This window comes from Leptodactylus fuscus, chromosome 9 (assembly GCF_031893055.1).
Source record: "Leptodactylus fuscus isolate aLepFus1 chromosome 9, aLepFus1.hap2, whole genome shotgun sequence".
Classification (NCBI taxonomy): domain Eukaryota; kingdom Metazoa; phylum Chordata; class Amphibia; order Anura; family Leptodactylidae; genus Leptodactylus; species Leptodactylus fuscus.
In genome coordinates, this window is record NC_134273.1 from 87,369,885 (window position 1) to 87,390,103 (window position 20,219).

The following is a 20,219-nucleotide window of genomic DNA, read 5'->3' on the forward strand; positions in this document are numbered from 1 at the left end:
TATCCTGTACCCCAAGTATCAGCCTGTCATTATTAGCTGTTCCTGACCTATAGACTCTGTAGACACCTATAGAGACACTATAGACTGCAGGGTCTCAGTTCCACGTGTCAGTAAACATTTTATTTGTCAGTAATAGGGGACAGATTGCGCATAATAAGTGAGACCTTGGTTCGCTCCCTGCGGTGCGGCCTCCTGTGTATTATATTTAGGAGGAGGAAATAATGATGGCTGCTCCACAGATCTTAAATACGCCAGACCCTTTCTGGAGACAGATGCTGACCTTTCCTGATAGATGCAAAGCAATTTAATTTCTTAAGGATCTGATCTCACCGAGATGAAGCAACTGGTCAGAAGGAAAGGTCAGTCCTATGATTAGACTTTTATGGCACATTCACACAATATACATACCGTATATATTGGTCAGATGTGGGTCCCAAATCCTGCACCCTACAGACTGGAGGTCCCCTGAATGACCACTGAATGGAGAGGCGGACATGAATGTTTTTATAGGATTTACAAAAACCAGCAGTGCAAACCCTAGAGGTAGAACTGGAAACCCCAATCTCTGATATAATCACAACTCCCTAGGGGTACTCGCTGCCACGTGGGGTCATCAGCTAACAATGGTGTGTGGGCGGGGGCGAGTCTGACGGCTCAATGGGAGACATATTTTGGAGCCAGGTTCTGAGGTGGATTCCGCATCAAAATCTGGTCCAAAAAAACCCTTGTGAACTGACCCTAAGGGTATGTTCACACTGTGTCATTTGGAGAGAAATTTGAGGCTGAATCTGAAAGTCCTTTCCAAACATCGTGCCCTTGGGAGGCTGCGCCCAGACCATTGCCTCATATACAATGGGGGGATCCGGGGTGAGGCCACGAGACGCCAATGTCTGTTCTTGGAGGAAAGAACAAGTTTTCTGTCTGGGGACGTGATCTCAGAAACAGCAGATACCAGAATAACCCTGTTAGGGCTAGTTCACACGTAGGCAAAGGGGCGGATTTTGACAGCGGATTTCGCTTCAAAATCCGCCCCTTTACAATGGTGGTCTATGTAGACCACCAGGCTTTTTTTTCCGCTAGTGGCGGGCTGCTGCTAGCGGAGAAAAGAAACGACATGCCCTTTCTTCAGGCGGAAGCCGCGCGGCTTCCGCCTCTGGCAGCTCCCTCCTATGTCGGCTCATTCATTTGACCCGACAGCGGAGGGGAAAGCCGCGACCACGATGGTCGCGGCAGGCGGGTTTTGACAAGAGAGAGACGCGGCTCACCGCGTCTCTCGGTGTCAAAACCTGCGCAGGCAGTTCACGTGTGAACTGACCCTTACAGATCCCGGGGTACAACTTTTATTGTTTATTCCATTTTTTTGTTCCTCAACGTGAACGCGCCCTTAGACACCTTATAAATATATTTTATGGTCAGGCTTCAGATTTTACAAGTGAAATTGACAGATGTGACCAATATCTGCTGATGTCCCCCTGTGTAATAACAGGGGACAAATGGTCCTAATACATGTCCAGGCACTGATGTATGATGTGACACTACTGTATGAGGTGACACTGCTGTATGCATACCTTCCAACCGTCCCGATTTCTGAGGGATATTCACGATTTCGGTGTCCTGTCCCGCGGTCGACGGGAGGTATGTCTCGATTTCAACTCAGATCTGCATCCGGAGGACATACGCGACTAAAACAAGGAGCTGTCACAGCCTAGCTCCTTGCTTTGGGGGGACATGAAACTGGGGGCAGAGATAGAGGGGGGACACTTTGGCCCTCTTTCACTTCTTAAAAAGAGGTGTATGAGGTGACTGTGCTGTATGAGGTGACTCTGCTGCTGTATGATGAGGAGACTGTGCTGTATGATGAGGTGACTCTGCTGTATGATGAGGAGACTGTGCTGTATGATGAGGAGACTGTGCTGTATGATGTGACTGCTGTATGATGAGGAGACTGTGTTGTATGATGAGGTGACTCTGCTGTATGATGAGGAGACTGTGCTGTATGATGAGGAGACTGTGCTGTATGATGTGACTGCTGTATGATGAGGAGACTGTGCTGTATGATGAGGTGACTCTGCTGTATGATGAGGAGACTGTGCTGTATGATGAGGTGACTCTGCTGTATGATGTGACTGCTGTATGATGAGGAGACTGTGCTGTATGATGAGGTGACTCTGCTGTATGATGAGGAGACTGTGCTGTATGATGAGGAGACTGTGCTGTATGATGTGACTGCTGTATGATGAGGAGACTGTGCTGTATGATGTGACTGCTGTATGATGAGGAGACTGTGCTGTATGATGAGGTGACTCTGCTGTATGATGAGGAGACTGTGCTGTATGATGAGACTGTGCTGTATGATGAGGTGACTCTGCTGTATGATGAGGAGACTGTGCTGTATGATGAGGTGACTCTGCTGTATGATGAGGAGACTGTGCTGTATGATGTGACTGCTGTATGATGAGGAGACTGTGCTGTATGATGTGACTGCTGTATGATGAGGAGACTGTGCTGTATGATGTGACTGCTGTATGATGAGGAGACTGTGCTGTATGATGTGACTGCTGTATGATGAGGAGACTGTGCTGTATGATGAGGAGACTGTGCTGTATGATGAGGAGACTGTGCTGTATGAGGTGACTGCTGTATGATGTGACTGCTGTATGATGAGACTGTGCTGTATGATGTGACTGCTGTATGATGAGGTGACTGTGCTGTATGATGTGACTGCTGTATGATGAGGAGACTGTGCTGTATGATGATGTGACTGCTGTATGATGAGGAGACTGTGCTGTATGATGATGTGACTGCTGTATGATGAGGAGACTGTGCTGTATGATGTGACTGCTGTATGATGAGGAGACTGTGCTGTATGATGTGACTGCTGTATGATGAGGTGACACTGCTACTGTATGAGGTGACACTGCTGTGTGATGATGTGACTGCTGTATGAGGAGACTACTGTATGAGGTGACACTGCTGTGTGATGATGTGACTGCTGTATGAGGAGACTGCTGTATGACGTGACACTGCTGTGTGATGATGTGACTGCTGTATGAGGTGACACTGCTGCTGTGTGATGAGGAGACTTCTCTAGTCAGTCACGTCCGCTCCTTCCGCTCGGCTCTCACTTCCCGCCATTCTCAGCTGACTGACCTCCCAGAATCCTCCGCGCGGAGGGGCGTGGTCAGAGGTTCCCGGGAAATTCGGAGCTCAGTCTGCTCTACTTCACCGGCACCATGGCAACAGCGGGGACAGCCGGGGCCCCCAGGGGCCAGCAGCAGCAGCAGCAGCAGCGGGGACCTCTACAGGTGAAAAGCGGGCGGCAATTACTGGGGTGTAGATGGAAGCCCGGGGGCGGGCGGAGCCATATAAACGGGTGTTATGTAAAGAGGCCCGGAGGACTACAAGTCCCAGCACATAGCTATATCACATGTGCGGGGCTGCTGAGGTGACGGGGACAGGTCGTGCTCCTCACTGGGGTATGTGACTGGTGTGATAGGGGCTAATTCACACAGGTGAGGTTGTGCTCAGTGCGGAGCAGCGTCTAGTAGTGTCCTATACAGATATATATATATATATATACACAGTGTCCTGTACTGTGGCTGGGATGTGTATGTATATATATATCTAGATGTAGTGTCATATACAGATATATATATATATACAGTGTCCTGTACTGTGGCTGGGATGTGTGTATATATATATATATATATATATCTAGATGTAGTGTCCTATACAGATATATATATATATATACACAGTGTCCTGTACTGTGGCTGGGATGTGTGTGTGTATATATATATATCTAGATGTAGTGTCATATACAGATATATATATACAGTCCCTTATTCATAGTATGTGAGGTACTATTTGCTATGATTAAGGGTCTCCGTGTCCTGAGACGCATCAGTAGCGACTTTTATAAACACTATTATGTTTTTTTTTCCTAACTTTTCACCTTTTGTGTATCTATCGATTTTAAACTTCGTATGAATTAAAAGTTCTATCTAACTGAAGCCGAGACGCGGCTCCAATCCTTCTTCTAATCCTCACTACTTACTGGCATATAGTATACCGCACCACAATATGTCATAGTATACTGTACCCTAGCGTGTCATATAGTATACTGTACCCTACTGTGTCATAGTATTCTGTGTGATATAGTATACCGTACCCTACTGTGTCATAGTATACTGTACCCTAGCGTGTCATATAGTATACTGTACCCTACTGTGTCATAGTATACTGTGTGATATAGTATACCGTACCCTACTGTGTCATAGTATACTGTACCCTAGCGTGTCATATAGTATACTGTACCCTACTGTGTCATAGTATACTGTGTGATATAGTATACCGTACCCCTGTATGTCATAGTATACTGTACCCTAGTGTGTGATATAGTATACTGTACCACAATATGTCATACTATACCGTAGCATAGTGTGTGATATAGTATACCGTACCACTATATGTCTTAGTATACTGTACCATAGTGTGTGGTATAGTATATCGCACCAGACAGTGTGTCATACAGTAGAGCAGGGGGTGTCCTGACCTGGTGACCGTCTCTTTAGGGGTCTCCTCACCCATTTGTCTTGTATTCAGGGATACTGAGGCCTGTTCTTTCCTATGAGATCAGATTAAACGTTCCTGCGGTTTTTACCTCTGCAATGCATTGGGTAAAATCTGCAGACACCGCCTATGGCGTTCATCGTGTAGGACCGCCCCTGATCTTTTCCACTAGCTTAATGTCATTTTTATGGCGCTCCTGAGAACGCTTCTATTTTACATGTTTCCCCCCCTTCATTGCTTTAAACCACGTGTGTCAGATTTTGGGACTCGCTCTGTCTTAATCTCCAAGTGTCACATTATTTTACATACTGATCTCGCTGGTGACAAATGCACCTGCCATGTTACAGAGAGCGGAGGCCAAATGGCGGGATTTGCAAAATTGTGACAAAATGATTTTGTGTAAAATGCAACAGAATTTCTGCAGCGTGTGAACTGGCCCCGAAAAGAGCGCAGGCAGGAATTAGCTTTAGGACAGGATTTTCGACTTTGCTGTGGGGTACCCAACATCTGGTTCTGTCCAGTGCCCACAAGTATCATGTAAGGGTTCCCATAATTGGGATAGGACAGTACCATGCCTTGGCACCCAGGCTGTCCGGCATGCAGATTAGATTGGACAGTACAGCTGCGGTTTTCCTCCTTGGCCATGACGGCTGCAATATTCTAGACCGGTGCAGTCACATATAAGTGCTGACCTGGAAGAGGTTAATATAAAGCTACATGTTTGTAGGAGAGCTGTATATATATATATATATATATATATATATATATATATATATATATATATCCACCTCTAGCACAGCGTCTCCCTTGTCCTGCCATTTAGTCACTGTAAGGGTTGCATTCTTATTTCCATGTTCCTGACTCTCGCTCTTCATCTTGCAGGATCTGGACGACTTGCTGCATTGTGGAATTTGCTTTGATTACTTCAGCATCGCCATGATCATCCCGCAGTGTTCACATAACTGTGAGTATCCCCGAGCCCTGACAGCGAGATGGCGGTAGATTGATCGCCGCGCCCTCCTAACCTCTCTCTGAGTTCTCCATGTTTTCGTGCCGTCTCCTCCTGTCATCGCTTCCTCCTAAATCATCCCGCTGTAAACAAACCTCACTCTTAAACATTATTTTGATGAAGGACGACCTCGCCGTATTAACCTCTTCTCTTAATTTGTGCCATTTATTTTTGGTGATTACCAGTCATTTCTGGAATCTTCTGCTCCCCGGCTACTTCCACTTGAGATTTCTCTTATGTCATTTCACTCGTAAAAATTGTTGTTTGGAAAACATAGAAAGGATAATTCAGGATGTCTTGCGGTAATGTTCGCGCTCGGAGCCAGCCGCTGCCATTACTGTGATGTACGCACTACAGGCATTGATCCCTTCAAGGGTATAATCCATATAATAGACCTTACAGAAGCGTAGCGTGGCGGCAGAGCGCTGTCATTTCAAGATTGTCGCTTCTCTTATCAAATTACATCTCACACTCAGGATGGCTTTACAATGTTCTTGTGTTTAGACAATGTTTGATGGATAAAACCAGATTTACAGTTTCAGAAAATTCTCCAATACATTGCTTTACTGTTTTATGCCGTATTCTGCTGCAAACAAAATTCTTTCAGTTGCCCTTGGAAACAGACTACGTCCCGGCCTCACCTGCTGTCAGACATGTCACCTTGCAGAGGTGTGAGAGTCATTGGACTGGAAACCAGCAGAATGCTAAAGCTTGGCTGGAAACGTTGCCTGAATAAGGGGAACCCAGCGGTTTTGGCGGGGCCGCTCAGTGGCGTTACGTTGCAATGCCACGAAAAATCTGCTACGTTTTACTGTCTCTGCAAAGTGCAAAAAAATACGCACAGTGCATATGCTGCGATTTCCAAAACTGCCACTGTTTTGGAAATCGCAGCATGTTAATTATATTTATGGAACCGCCAGCGGTTTTCTTATAGGTATAGAGGAAGTGGAAACTCCGCAGAGGAAACAACTGTGGACTTTCTGTGAAAATCGCTGCTGGAAAAAACGTGATGCATTGCCACCAGGGATTTTCCCGCAGTGCTTTTTTGCTGCAGCCCACTGTTTTGGATCTCAGCCTTAGGTTGGTCTTACACGACCGTATTAGTTTTACGGTCCATGAATTGCTGATTAGGAACACTACTATTTTACTTCAAATAGACATGCCGCAGACGTCCGTGTCCTGCCGCACGGGCCCATAGAGTTCTATGCGCGAGTCCGTGCAGTGTCGTGAATACACGGCCTTTGCGGTCCTGCGGTATACAGTGCGGACCTCAGGTACAGCACACCACGGATAAAATATCTGGTGGTGTAAGAGGCCACACTGAATACAATTGAAAACCCGCAATTGCAGACCATTTGCGGACTTACATTACGGCCGTGTAAGACCAGCCTTAATGTGTATTGGGGCCTGAATCCTGTGACCAATCACCGGCCTTAGTGCTCATGTGTTGTGTCACAGTGACGTATCAGCAGGGATGTCATTGACCTCACGTGACCTCTGATGTCAGTGATTGGCCAGGGTCGTCCCTGACATACTTCTTATAGGGGTTGTGGTACAGTCTTGGGACTCTTACAGCTTTGGCGGATGTTACTGTATACTTTCAGCCCAGGTATATGATCACACGGCTGCTGTAGGACAGATTTAACGTATAGGCCCAGAAAACGTCTGGTATATACCAAAAAAGGTTTCCATGGTTCCTCCATTCTCATGATGGCAGTGCAGAGTCCTCCCTTGGACAGTATACATTGGCTAGATTAGGTGCCCTGTATTCCATTGTGTATACTTGGTATATACTATATGTTGCACTGAGTACAGGTTACAGACCATGTTGATAGAAATCGAGCTGCCGCCATCCCTCGGCTCACGTCCATTCTCTCCGTGTGTGATTTATCTCCAGTTCCTGCCTGTGTGAACCGGGGGATGTAAATACGGCTTCTTTTTTGGGGGATTGTTAGAACTGAATGGCCTTATCTGTTGTCTATAGGTTTAGTCGCTTCCAGCCTTTGTTATCTACGTTTCTGCTCAGCTGCATTTCCATATTTATCTACATATTTTCCATTTTAGGTTACTGCAGTATAAATAGTGGGTGTGAATGGGAAGCGGGGAGATAAGCTGCAATGTACCGACCCCACCGGATAGCGTCACACACTCATCTTGGGCACGGGGAATATGATATCCGATATTAGTAAGGATTGACTTACTTTTACATATGGAAACTCTTTTGCAAGTATTGTACATGGCACCGCTTCTGACCCCTGACCTTGCATATCATTGTGTCTAAGGGGGTCTGACATGTGATGCTGTTCCCTGTGAAGTGGGTGGATGGGGCTGTCACAACACTTATTATTAGGTTGGGGGGGGGGGAGAGGTCACAGCATTTGGACCCCTTCTGATCAGGAAGTGATGTCATATCCTATTATTTCCTCCATCGGTGCAAACCCCCTTTTGAAGCTCATAGAGGTAGTAGACGGGGCAGCTGGCGTGATTCTCCTAGGAATCAATGGAGTAACAGGCTTGTCATGTGACTAGAGCCTCACTGCTGGTCACATGACACAGACAAGGACCAGAAGGAGGTTTATTTTCTTGCACATTCCTTTAAAAAGTCTGATTATACTCGGCAAGTGAAGCGAAGTCATCTGATAGGAGTGACGAGGAAACGTCTGCTGCGTGCGGACCACCCACACGTATCAGTGTGATCTGACACCTATTTCATCTCTCCCACAGACAAGTCTATATAGAGGCGATCTGATAATCCAGCGCTGTGTCATGTACTTTATAAGATGCCAAACCCCAAATCCCTGCAGGGTTATAATGTATTTACTGGGCTTAAAATGATTGACTTTATTCACACTGATAGCAGCTCGGCGGATATACCTACTGTCATGCAGGCCACCTGCTAAACTGTCTGCAAGGTCTCATTACCCTCCTGCGGGTACAAGGATATCTTCACAAAAGTCAGATTGCTGGGGACGAGCCTTGGATTTTTGCTGCAGGTTCTCCTGTGAGTCTGCACTCATGGCCGCATCAGCGAGGTCTCCTGCAATCTCCGGCCTCGGTGCCTCGTCCTTAGTTGTGGCCATTGGGAGACCGGGTAAAGCTTACAGGTCACTCCCTGCACGGGATAAGTTCCCTGGAGTCCTGCTTATTACCTGGGGAGGCTTGGAGTCTTATTTCTCCACCTCCCCTGCGGACGCTCTGACTCTGCTCTACTCTATGGATCTGCAGCTGGAGTAGAAGGAAGATGGCGACATCCTATAGAGCCGGAGCTGCACAAAAACTAGCGGCCCCCTGCTGTGCTGTGCAAAGGGCTGAGACTCTAGAAATAATCTTTCTTTAATGTCTGGTGTCCTCTGTGGAATCTGATCCTGCCATGTGCCTGCTGTATAATAAGTAATCCTATTCATAGGAGGGGACATTATATGCTGCGACGTGGCGGATGACGCACAACTTGGTATTTCCTAATATTTATACAATAGTAACGTCAGTATTAACCAGACAAGCAACCCAATACCATAATTGTGATCGAGCTCATAATTCCCATGTAATAATACGCTGGAATGATCTTCCTGTATGTTGTGGCTGATGGCTGAGCAGTATCTAATACACATTGTGGACGTATCATCTGGGATTCCTGCTATTATGTCCTGTCCTGTATAAGATCATCTGCTTGTATAATAATTCTGTATGATTTTAATGCCGTGTGCAATTGTGACACCTAAGTACTGCAATTCTCATTATTGGCCCCAGACATTCTCTATAAAGTGTATGCAGTCACGCTTATTCATTCTATGTTTGCTCTTCTCCTACAGAATGTGTCTGATACACGCGACATACCTGTTTGCCAAACACATGCATGTTGGGGTCAGCCAAGGGTGCATGTGTTCTTATCATAGAGAGGAGAAGAAGATGCTGCCAGGCCCCCTGCCCCTACTGCCCCCTCTTCCTAGACCCCTGTGGTCCCTTCTTTCAAGACCCCTCTGTCTCCCCTTCCAAGACCCCTCTGTCTCCCCTTCCAAGACCCCTCTGTCTCCCCTTCCAAGACCCCTCTGTCTCCCCTTCCAAGACCCCTCTGTCTCCCCTTCCAAGACCCCTCTGTCTCCCCTTCCAAGACCCCTCTGTCTCCCCTTCCAAGACCCCTCTGTCTCCCCTTCCAAGACCCCTCTGTCTCCCCTTCCAAGACCCCTCTGTCTCCCCTTCCAAGACCCCTCTGTCTCCCCTTCCAAGACCCCTCTGTCTCCCCTTCCAAGACCCCTCTGTCTCCCCTTCCAAGACCCCTCTGTCTCCCCTTCCAAGACCCCTCTGTCTCCCCTTCCAAGACCCCTCTGTCTCCCCTTCCAAGACCCCTCTGTCTCCCCTTCCAAGACCCCTCTGTCTCCCCTTCCAAGACCCCTCTGTCTCCCCTTCCAAGACCCCTCTGTCTCCCCTTCCAAGACCCCTCTGTCTCCCCTTCCAAGACCCCTCTGTCTCCCCTTCCAAGACCCCTCTGTCTCCCCTTCCAAGACCCCTCTGTCTCCCCTTCCAAGACCCCTCTGTCTCCCCTTCCAAGACCCCTCTGTCTCCCCTTCCAAGACCCCTCTGTCTCCCCTTCCAAGACCCCTCTGTCTCCCCTTCCAAGACCCCTCTGTCTCCCCTTCCAAGACCCCTCTGCCTTCCCTTCCAAGACCCCTCTGCCTTCCCTTCCAAGACCCCTCTGCCTTCCCTTCCAAGACCCCTCTGCCTTCCCTTCCAAGACCCCTCTGCCTTCCCTTCCAAGACCCCTCTGCCTTCCCTTCCAAGACCCCTCTGCCTTCCCTTCCAAGACCCCTCTGCCTTCCCTTCCAAGACCCCTCTGCCTTCCCTTCCAAGACCCCTCTGCCTTCCCTTCCAAGACCCCTCTGCCTTCCCTTCCAAGACCCCTCTGTCTTCCCTTCCAAGACCCCTCTGTCTTCCCTTCCAAGACCCCTCTGTCTTCCCTTCCAAGACCCCTCTGTCTTCCCTTCCAAGACCCCTCTGTCTTCCCTTCCAAGACCCCTCTGTCTCCCCTTCCAAGACCCCTCTGTCTCCCCTTCCAAGACCCCTCTGTCTCCCCTTCCAAGACCCCTCTGTCTCCCCTTCCAAGACCCCTCTGTCTCCCCTTCCAAGACCCCTCTGTCTCCCCTTCCAAGACCCCTCTGTCTCCCCTTCCAAGACCCCTCTGTCTCCCCTTCCAAGACCCCTCTGTCTCCCCTTCCAAGACCCCTCTGTCTCCCCTTCCAAGACCCCTCTGTCTCCCCTTCCAAGACCCCTCTGTCTCCCCTTCCAAGACCCCTCTGTCTCCCCTTCCAAGACCCCTCTGTCTCCCCTTCCAAGACCCCTCTGTCTCCCCTTCCAAGACTCCTCTGCCCTGCCCCTTCCAAGACCCCCATGTCTTCCCTTCCAAGACCCCCATGTCTTCCCTTCCAAGACCCCTCTGCCCTGCCCCTTCCTCACTCCAGACGTCTCTGTCCCTCCTTTTCACAAGGGTTTATTTCCATGATTCCTTTACATGCATCAGCACAGAAGGAGAAAATAATGTGACTAATAACGTATAGAACCAATGGAGTCCTTCTAGACATAGGTAATGAGTCTTCAGGTGATGTCTTTATAAAGGTTGTTTCTTCCCGCCGTATCGGTGATCTCCTATCTGTAGCTCAGTGACAGTCAGGGCATGCTGGGAGTTGTAGTTACACAATACCTGTATGGTATATAATAAGACGTTAGCATTCATGTTTGTCCACATTCAGTTTGTACTTTCATTCTGCTGTAATCTGTATGCTACGTGTTGATGTGGAGGTATCCGGACAGCTGCAGATATATAATCCACACCATTGCTCAGTGTCTGGATCAATCCTCGTAGGGGGGGGGGGGGGGGGGGGGGTGGGGGGGGTAGCTTCTTCGTTTCTTTACATTCCCACAACCTAGTTACAGTCATGGACGATGAACCATCTCGGCTGTATCGAGGCAGGAGTAAGAGGAGAAGTCCTTCCCCTGGATTCTCCACACAGGTTACATTCTAGTTATTTTTGCCATTTCCACATTGCACTCCATGTGCATATTTCCTATATCAAATTTAAGGTGTGGCCCTGCCCTTTGGCCGTGGGAAATTTGTTGTGTGAATTTTTAATACACATTTTTCAAAAATCAATGTTCCTTTCCATCCACGTGTAGCAAATGCTTTGAAACGTAAAATTTTGCAATGCAAAGGGCGGATTTTGTTTGAACACGGACGCTGTTTTGTTGCGTCAGATCTCCATGTGTGGCTCACGTGGCGCTCCGCTCTGTCCTGTATTCTTCAGATCTCCATGTGTGGCTCACGTGGCGCTCCGCTCTGTCCTGTATTCTTCAGATCTCCATGTGTGGCTCACGTGGCTCTCCGCTCTGTCCTGTATTTTTATTCTGCTTTATTGAGTATTGCAGTAAATCTACTTTATCCTCTACTTCATTACACTTCTGCCGTGCATATTAAACCCATCGAATGCCAGAGGGGAATGAAGTACGCCGCTCAGCCGAATGCTCCGCCTATCGCACATTGGTGGGAATTGGTCTGGATCCGCGCTGAACACTCGCCAACTACAAGATCAATTATACTTCTGTAATATTGCATTTCATTGCTGGCCAAAATGAAAATTGCCTCTTCTCTGAGAGACTTACAACCAATTACTGACTTTGGTGACGGCGGCTGTTTCTGTGCGGTGATTGACGGTGTCTTTGGCCAGAGAGTTATAAACGCCGGTATATCGCAGCAATGATAATGGCTTAGAGATATTAGCTGTATAAGAGCCTCTGATATATATTCACGTCCACTCGACATGACATGTCTGAAATAATTGCAAATAGGCTGAAGACAAATGACCCCTCTTTTGGTCACGTTGCGCTCCAGCCTTTGCCTCCTTGCTTCCCCCCCATTTACATATTGGAGTGGCGCCGCGGGGTTGCATTTACATGCATCGTGTGCTGCGTACTGTGCTTTGCCGACCATAGAGATGAATCTATTCTGTGCTTGTCTGCTGCACTATTAAAAGGCACCCACCTGTTCCGTACATGACACGTCAGTAAATCTGGTCCCGGGTTTTAGGTCTCCCCCTTGATCCTTATTAATTCCAGTCTGTGTGACTATTTACTCATCATTATCTTTTTCTTAGTTACTTGCTGCAATGGAAATCAGATCTGCTTGTGCTAAGCTTGTCATTTGCTACTAAGGTGATCTGAAGTGTAAAGCATGGGGGACAGTCAGAAAAGACCACCAGAGCCTTTGGTAAGACATGGTGTAGATTTCTGTGTAATAGACAATGTAGTCTTATCTCAGCAGGTTATGCCTTGTACACAGGGTAGAGCATAACTTGCACATAGGTCGGGGCCTGACTTCTCAGCCCCTCACCAAAGAGGAGAACGTTCTGAATGGAACTGTGGCTGGGTGGTGCCTACTTTTGCGCATATAACCGGATGTTTTGTGCGGGCCTGGACAGGCTACGGCGGAGGTAAGGACCCCTAGACAACGAGCTCATTGACTGTTGTTTAGGGGTCCTTACCTCCGCCGTAGCCTGTCCAGGCCCGCACAAAACATCCGGTTATATGCACAAAAGTAGGCATAGGACCATTGGCATACTATGGACCAATCGGAATGGTCCTATTTCGGTTTTTAAAGAGCGCCGAGTGTGCCCGCCTCTTTCATTACATGCCCTAGGCACTTCACTCTGTGCGGCATCTCCCTACTTTTGTGCATATAACCAGATGGTTTGTGCGGGCCTGGACAGGCTATGGCGGAGATTGACTGGATTGGCCTACCTTGGCGTTCTATTTTCAATTTCCACTTGTCAGACATTACTCAGTCTGAGGAAGGTCAGTGGACCGAAAACGTTTACTCGTTCTCTACCAATAAAATATTTGTGATTGGTTCAACAAAAAGTGTGAAGTTCATCTTTTCCTACTGAAGACGGGTTGGGACACGAAGGGCTAGTTCACACGTGAACTGCCCGCGCGGGTTTTGACACCGAGAGAGCCGCGGCGAGCCGCGTCTCTCTCTGGTCAAAACCCGCCTGCCGCGACCATCGCGGTCGCGGCTTTCCCCTCTGCTGTCGGCTCAAATGAATGAGCCGACATAGGAGGGTGCTGCCGGGGGCGGAAGCCGCGTGGCTCAAGCCGTGTGGCTTCCACCTGAAGATAGGGCAGGTCGCTTCTTTTCTCCGCTAGCAGCAGCCCGCCGCTAGCGGAAAAAAGAAGCCTGGCGGTCTGCATAGACCACCATTGTAAGGGGAGGTTTTTGACGCGAAATCCGCTGTCAAAAACCTCCCCTGGGCTCACGTGTGAATGAGCCCTAACTTCACCAACTGGGACTACATCTGTATCCCTACACACGCTTCCTACCATGGCTCTACTCCTCTGCCTGGCCCTCATGGAGCTGCCAACAGGACGCTCTGCCCCGTGCAAAGATTAGAAAAAGCCCTTATATAGGATGTCATCTCGCACCCCGGGGAGCTAGTTAACGCTTGACATCAAACTGACCACACCGCAGGAAAGCAACACAGAATTAATCCTGTAATGTAACTCATGGGAGTCACCTATCCATCTGTAAGGAAAATACATAGAAGTCCTGGAAGCAGCAAAACACGGACCACACAATGACCTGCACCACTGAAACCGCAAAACACAGACCACACGATGACCTGCACCACTCAATGCAGCATAACATGGACCACGCAATGATCTGCACCACTGAAAACAGCAAAACACCGACCAGACGTTGACCTGCACCACTGAAAACAGCAAAACATGGACTAAACAATGACCTGCACCACTGAAAACAGCAAAACACAGACCAGACGTTGACCTGTACCACTGAAAGCAGCATAGCATGGACAGGTTGCAAGTTTGCCACGACTATCCTGCTGCAACCGCTGCCCATATCATCCCACTTTACATGATTCGAGTTCCCACTAAAAGTAGAAGAGTTAAAGTTAGCTTATCTTGTATTTGAGTTTTAGAACTTCACTTGTGCAAGAAGAAAACTTGCAAAACTCAATGTACATTTTTCTTTTAGTCGGAACCCGATTCATCTCTACTTCAAGACGGCTAAACCTTGATATTACCCCCCCTCCCCCCGGCTAGTACAATATTAATACAGATATTCTGCTGCCGTATTTCTCTTATCACAGTCCAAAGAACATAAAATGGACTATAAAATGCAAAGCTGTATATGGGTCCCATGGAGGTCTTATTGGGAATCTCGGCTGCCTGGGGCTTTGCCGGAGGAAGTTGAAGTGAAGGTAAAGCCTGGAAAAGGCCCATTTATTTACTGAGGTCATAAAATTCCACTCAAGCAGCAATCGGCCCCCTGTGAGAGTTATGACCTACCTTCTGCGTATCGAGGTCGCCACTTACCGAAGAGTAATGAACATCCTCCAACTCTCCAGCGCAAATACCCAGATGTAAATTTCTCTGCTACTAAATTCTGATTTATGGCTGCAAGATCCATAAATCTCCTGTAAGCGCTGACGAAAGCAGCGGCTAATTGTGCGCAGCGCCTCACCAATCCGTTTATTTATATCAGGCGCCGCTCTCGCTCCCTATGGATAATATCTCTGCATAAAAATGCAGTTACTTGGATGGTAAACTTAGTAAATGCTATAACTGGCCGCGCGGCGCTTTATTCCTGATGACGTCGTCACCGCCTGCTAAATATTGTTTGTACTTTACATTCTCTACAGCGGAAAACAACTGCTCAGAATTCTCCAAATGTTACCGAGTCCCCAAAGAACCGTAGAATTAATGGCGCAATGTCCTGAAGACTCTTTTACACTAAAATCAATAAATTTATTATGGAACTTGTCAGGTTTAATAAAACGATAATAATCTCGTCTGAGAAGTCTAATTATTTCCAGATGAAAGCTGCAGCAAAGGCAATAATAATGTGTAATAGCCGAATAATATTATCTCATCTATATAATCACTTATCTCTCCTCATATGTATAAGAAAGTCACCGTCTATCTGTACTTTATGTGCAACTAAACAACTGCTCCAATACTCGCCAAATTTGATAACCAGTTACATCAGGTGTCTGAGAAGTAGTACATAGGTGTAGTATTATAGTAGTTATATTCTTGTACATAGGAGCAGTATTATAGTAGTTATATTCTTGTACATAGGAGTAGTATTATAGTAGTTATATTCTTGTACATAGGAGGTAGTATTATAGTAGTTATATTCTTGTACATAGGAGTAGTATTATAGTAGTTATATTCTTGTACATAGGAGCAGTATTATAGTAGTTATATTCTTGTACATAGTAGCAGTATTATAGTAGTTATATTCTTGTACATAGGAGGTAGTATTATAGTAGTTATATTCTTGTACATAGGAGTAGTATTATAGTAGTTATATTCTTGTACATAGGAGCAGTATTATAGTAGTTATATTCTTGTACATAGGAGTAGTATTATAGTAGTTATATTCTTGTACATAGGAGTAGTATTATAGTAGTTATATTCTTGTACATAGGGGGCAGTATTATAGTAGTTATATTCTTGTACACAGGAGTAGTATTATAGTAGTTATATTCTTGTATATAGGGGGCAGTATTATAGTAGTTATATTCTTGTACATAGGAGTAGTATTATAGTAGTTATATTCTTGTACATAGGGGGCAGTATTATAGTAGTTATATTCTTGTACATAGGAGTAGTATTATAGTAGTTATATTCTTGTACATAGGAGGTAGTATTATAGTAGTTATATTCTTGTACATAGGAGGTAGTATTATAGTAGTTATATTCTTGTACATAGGAGCAGTATTATAGTAGTTATATTCTTGTACATAGGAGTAGTATTATAGTAGTTATATTCTTGTACATAGGAGGTAGTATTATAGTAGTTATATTCTTGTACATAGGAGGTAGTATTATAGTAGTTATATTCTTGTACATAGGAGTAGTATTATAGTAGTTATATTCTTGTACATAGGAGTAGTATTATAGTAGTTATATTCTTGTACATAGGAGTAGTATTATAGTAGTTATATTCTTGTACATAGGAGTAGTATTATAGTAGTTATATTCTTGTACATAGGAGTAGTATTATAGTAGTTATATTCTTGTACATAGGAGTAGTATTATAGTAGTTATATTCTTGTACATAGGAGCAGTATTATAGTAGTTATATTCTTGTACATAGGAGCAGTATTATAGTAGTTATATTCTTGTACATAGGAGCAGTATTATAGTAGTTATATTCTTGTACATAGGAGTAGTATTATAGTAGTTATATCCTTGTACATAGGTGTAGTATTATAGTAGTTATATCCTTGTACATAGGAGTAGTATTATAGTAGTTATATCCCTGTACATAGGAGTAGTATTATAGTAGTTATATTCTTGTACATAGGAGTAGTATTATAGTAGTTATATTCTTGTACATAGGAGTAGTATTATAGTAGTTATATTCTTGTACATAGGAGGTAGTATTATAGTAGTTATATTCTTGTACATAGGAGTAGTATTATAGTAGTTATATTCTTGTACATAGGAGCAGTATTATAGTAGTTATATTCTTGTACATAGGAGCAGTATTATAGTAGTTATATTCTTGTACATAGGAGCAGTATTATAGTAGTTATATTCTTGTACATAGGAGCAGTATTATAGTAGTTATATTCTTGTACATAGGAGCAGTATTATAGTAGTTATATTCTTGTACATAGGAGTAGTATTATAGTAGTTATATTCTTGTACATAGGTGTAGTATTATAGTAGTTATATTCTTGTACATAGGAGTAGTATTATAGTAGTTATATCCCTGTACATAGGAGTAGTATTATAGTAGTTATATTCTTGTACATAGGAGTAGTATTATAGTAGTTATATTCTTGTACATAGGAGTAGTATTATAGTAGTTATATTCTTGTACATAGGAGGTAGTATTATAGTAGTTATATTCTTGTACATAGGAGGTAGTATTATAGTAGTTATATTCTTGTACATAGGAGCAGTATTATAGTAGTTATATTCTTGTACATAGGAGGTAGTATTATAGTAGTTATATTCTTGTACATAGGAGGTAGTATTATAGTAGTTATATTCTTGTACATAGGAGCAGTATTATAGTAGTTATATTCTTGTACATAGGAGGTAGTATTATAGTAGTTATATTCTTGTACATAGGAGGTAGTATTATAGTAGTTATATTCTTGTACATAGGAGGTAGTATTATAGTAGTTATATTCTTGTACATAGGAGCAGTATTATAGTAGTTATATTCTTGTACATAGGAGGTAGTATTATAGTAGTTATATTCTTGTACATAGGAGGTAGTATTATAGTAGTTATATTCTTGTACATAGGAGTAGTATTATAGTAGTTATATTCTTGTACATAGGAGTAGTATTATAGTAGTTATATTCTTGTACATAGGAGGTAGTATTATAGTAGTTATATTCTTGTACATAGGAGTAGTATTATAGTAGTTATATTCTTGTACATAGGAGTAGTATTATAGTAGCTATATTCTTGTACATAGGAGGTAGTATTATAGTAGTTATATTCTTGTACATAGGAGCAGTATTATAGTAGTTATATTCTTGTACATAGGAGCAGTATTATAGTAGCTATATTCTTGTACATAGGAGGTAGTATTATAGTAGTTATATTCTTGTACATAGGAGCAGTATTATAGTAGTTATATTCTTGTACATAGGAGGTAGTATTATAGTAGTTATATTCTTGTACATAGGAGGTAGTATTATAGTAGTTATATTCTTGTACATAGGAGCAGTATTATAGTAGTTATATTCTTGTACATAGGAGGTAGTATTATAGTAGTTATATTCTTGTACATAGGAGGTAGTATTATAGTAGTTATATTCTTGTACATAGGAGGTAGTATTATAGTAGTTATATTCTTGTACATAGGAGGTAGTATTATAGTAGTTATATTCTTGTACATAGGAGGTAGTATTATAGTAGTTATATTCTTGTACATAGGAGTAGTATTATAGTAGTTATATTCTTGTACATAGGAGTAGTATTATAGTAGTTATATTCTTGTACATAGTAGCAGTATTATAGTAGTTATATTCTTGTACATAGGAGGTAGTATTATAGTAGTTATATTCTTGTACATAGGAGGTAGTATTATAGTAGTTATATTCTTGTACATAGGAGCAGTATTATAGTAGTTATATTCTTGTACATAGGAGGTAGTATTATAGTAGTTATATTCTTGTACATAGGAGGTAGTATTATAGTAGTTATATTCTTGTACATAGGAAGTAGTATTATAGTAGTTATATTCTTGTACATAGGAGTAGTATTATAGTAGTTATATTCTTGTACATAGGAAGTAGTATTATAGTAGTTATATTCTTGTACATAGGAGTAGTATTATAGTAGTTATATTCTTGTACATAGGAGTAGTATTATAGTAGTTATATTCTTGTACATAGGAGCAGTATTATAGTAGTTATATTCCCTATTATATTAGCTGGACCTTCAGATAAATAATGTTGCTCTATAGATTATCCCAATGAGCTCAGACATAATAACTCCTCTTTGCTTTCTCTGTCGCCGTTGCTCGGGGAGATTCAGTTTCTATGAGTTGCAGTCGTGCAGGATTGTCCTTCTTACACCGTCCTTGGTGCAGGGTTCTGCTTTTCTTCTTCGGTACAATATTAGATGAAAAAAATAAAGTGGTTGCAAAAACATCAGAGGATTATAGAGAACACGCGGTGTACGGTACAAAGAGCGAGGCCTCCCCGTGCACAATAAATGTTCTGCTCATACGACACCAGCACTTATCAGATGTAAATTAAGATGCCATTTTTAGGTTTTTTTTGCAGCACTTTTAAGACTTCTCTTCTTGAGCTTTGAGTATTATCAGAAGTTGCATTATCTGAATTCACATTATAAAACCTGAGTAGGTGTGGTGGGGGATGGTAGTTATTATTTGCTTTTCAGGGGTAACATTGTGTGATGTGCGATGTTCTGCAGCTGCCTTTCTTCTCAAGGTTGTCAGATTTATTGCAGACATTTATCTTCTTCTGATGATTCCTGTGCATTTTGACTCTCAACAATCTGTAATAAAGTATAGAATCTGGAATGTCGGAGTTTAAGGATTTATCCAAGCCTGTATATTGATCTTTTTGTAGGATTGTTGGCGATCTGACGCTCCCATCGCTTGTCTACTGTTGGACCTGCACTCCATACACTGTGTAGAGACTCTGTCTGGTCCCCTCATAGCCCCCCATTGTAGTTAATGGGGTAGCGGAGCTGCAGGAGTTTGTCAGAGACGTTACACAGTGTCCAGAGCCGCCTGCAGATCCGGCCACCGCTGATTTTATTCATTTTTATTTCCTTTTATTCAGAGGTGAATTGGTAAACAATTGGCTTTATTCTCCCCCCTCCCCCAATGTGGGATAATATTTTTTCCGCTGGGGTACTTCCTAATGTTGCGGTGCCAATGGTTAGACTAGCGTCCCTTCTACAATATTCTAGTTTTTCGTCGCATTTTCAGCCACATTAATGTGAACTTTTCCAGTCTTTATTTTTCATACTTTTTACGTTTTGTTTTCCCCTCCGGTACTCGAACCCTCGGGGGGTCTGATCACAATCTCGTAGTTGCCTGTTCACTTACTTTGTCTCTCTGCGCTGCGGG

General features: G+C 44.0%; 1 protein-coding gene across 1 annotated transcript in view; it reads left to right on the plus strand.

Moving 5' to 3' along the window:
- Positions 1–3,233: 3,233 nt before the first annotated feature.
- Positions 3,234–20,219, plus strand: part of RAD18 (RAD18 E3 ubiquitin protein ligase) — a 153,813-nt gene continuing 136,827 nt past the window's right edge. Inside the window, exons 1-2 of the mRNA XM_075286198.1 lie at positions 3,234–3,305; positions 5,455–5,536. Of these exons, the coding sequence (XP_075142299.1) occupies positions 3,234–3,305; positions 5,455–5,536 (154 nt within the window). The remainder of the gene's footprint in view (positions 3,306–5,454; positions 5,537–20,219) is intronic.